Source organism: Alexandromys fortis, unplaced genomic scaffold (assembly GCF_014885135.2).
Source record: "Alexandromys fortis isolate MF-2015 unplaced genomic scaffold, M_Fortis_MF-2015_v1.1 scaffold_112, whole genome shotgun sequence".
Taxonomy (NCBI): domain Eukaryota; kingdom Metazoa; phylum Chordata; class Mammalia; order Rodentia; family Cricetidae; genus Alexandromys; species Alexandromys fortis.
In genome coordinates, this window is record NW_026068013.1 from 64248 (window position 1) to 66020 (window position 1773).

General features: G+C 42.5%; 1 protein-coding gene across 1 annotated transcript in view; it reads left to right on the forward strand.

Moving 5' to 3' along the window:
- The window catches only part of Mmp27 (matrix metallopeptidase 27), an 11450-nt gene extending 10179 nt beyond the window's left edge, over window positions 1–1271 (forward strand). Inside the window, 1 exon segment of the mRNA XM_050162218.1 lies at window positions 1036–1271. Coding sequence (XP_050018175.1) covers window positions 1036–1271 — 236 coding nt within the window.
- Window positions 1272–1773: the final 502 nt, after the last annotated feature.

Genomic DNA, 1773 nt, shown 5'->3' on the forward strand with positions numbered 1-1773 from the left:
TATTTTTTTTTGTTTTTTTTTTCTTTTTTTTTTTTTTTTTTTTTTGGTTTTTTGAGACAGGGTTTCTCTGTGGCTTTGAAGCCTGTCCTGGAACTAGCTTTTGTAGACCAGGCTGGTCTCGAACTCACAGAGATCCACCTGCCTCTGCCTCCCCAGTGCTGGGATTAAAGGTGTGCGCCACCACTGCCCGGCAAGACCCAGGAGATTTTAAAAGACTTTTTAGCAATTGGGTTTCTTGGTTGCTGGATTGGTTGGTTGGGGCTTTGTTGAGCTTGCAATTCTTCACTGTACTGAGGATTGAACCAAGAGCCCCACTAGTAGCAGACAAATGCTCTGCCACTCAGCTACATCCTCAACCCAGAACCTTAGGTAAGTTAATGCATGAAGCCCACATTCTGGGTCTTCAAAGACAATCTCTTGGACCATGAAATAACCAACGATCTGAAAATTGTTTGAGGGCCAGTAAAACGGTTCAGTGGGCACAGACGCTAGCAGTCATGTCTTATAACCCAAATTTAATCACCAGATCTCATGTAAAGGAGGGTAGAGAGAATCAAATCCACAAAGCTGTCCTTTAAGCCCCACACATATACTATGGCATGCACATGTACTCTCATACACAGTTATAAGGAGAATAATAATATTTTTAAAACATTTGATGCCACAATTGACTGTCTCCATGATATCTAACCATAACCTCAAATCCTGAAATGGATAAAAAGTGTTGCAGATCTATAGAAATGAGGGTAGGGAGTCCAAGGACGTTTTCAGAGTGGCCTTCTTTTCCGGTGACATGCCTTGGGGAAAGCTAGGTGACAGCGGGGGTCTGGCTACCACACTCAGAAACCCTTCTGAAACTTGTTAGGCTTCCTTCTCAGTGGTTTGCTGCCTGGGGTGGGGTGGAAGCAAAGTCCATCTCTGTGATTCCACAGTGGCTCCTTTCTTTACAATGTTGTTGGATTCTGCATTCATAGAATTAATGCAGAGGAGCAGTGAGCGCTATGCAAGGAAACTAACCAGGCCTCTTTCTTCTAGGCTTCTTCTATTTCTTCCGTGGGTCAAGGCAATTTGAGTATGACATCAAGGCCAAGAATGTCACCCGCGTGATGAGAAGCAACTCTTGGTTCCGGTGTAAAGAACCGTTCAGCTCATCATTCAGTGTTGACATCAAAGAAGCGGCACATTCCACTGCAACAGTGATACCGCATCAGACAAGTGTGAACTTGTTGATTTTCAGTACTGTTCACGTGCTGACAAAAACATACAGTTAACAATAAATGCCACAAAGAAATCTTTTAACCTGGACTCTGCCTTGAAAGGACTCAAGAGTGGGAGAAATGACTCGGTGGTTAAGAGCACTGCTGCTCTTTCAGAGGATCCAGTTTTGATTCTCACCATCCACATGGCAGCCTACAGCTTTCTGTAACTCCAGGCCTGGACTCGGATGTCCTCTCTGGCCTCTAATGGCACTGCACACACACATGGTGCACAGACATACATGCAGACAAAACACCTATACACATACAATACAATGAAAAAAGTAAGAATATTGAACCACTTCTTTAATAGTAAGGTGTTATTCTACTAAACAGCTGGGTGAGCTTCTGGTTCTTCTAACAGTGAGATTTTAAAAAGGAACAAAATCTTTGACTTATTTTAAGCCTACTTCAAGCTTTGTAGATTTGGAAAAGGAAAAGATGTCTTAAAACTAAATACCAAAGACAATTCTTAATCTGATCTTTAGCATTCCATTTTGTTTGGTCCTCAGGGTAC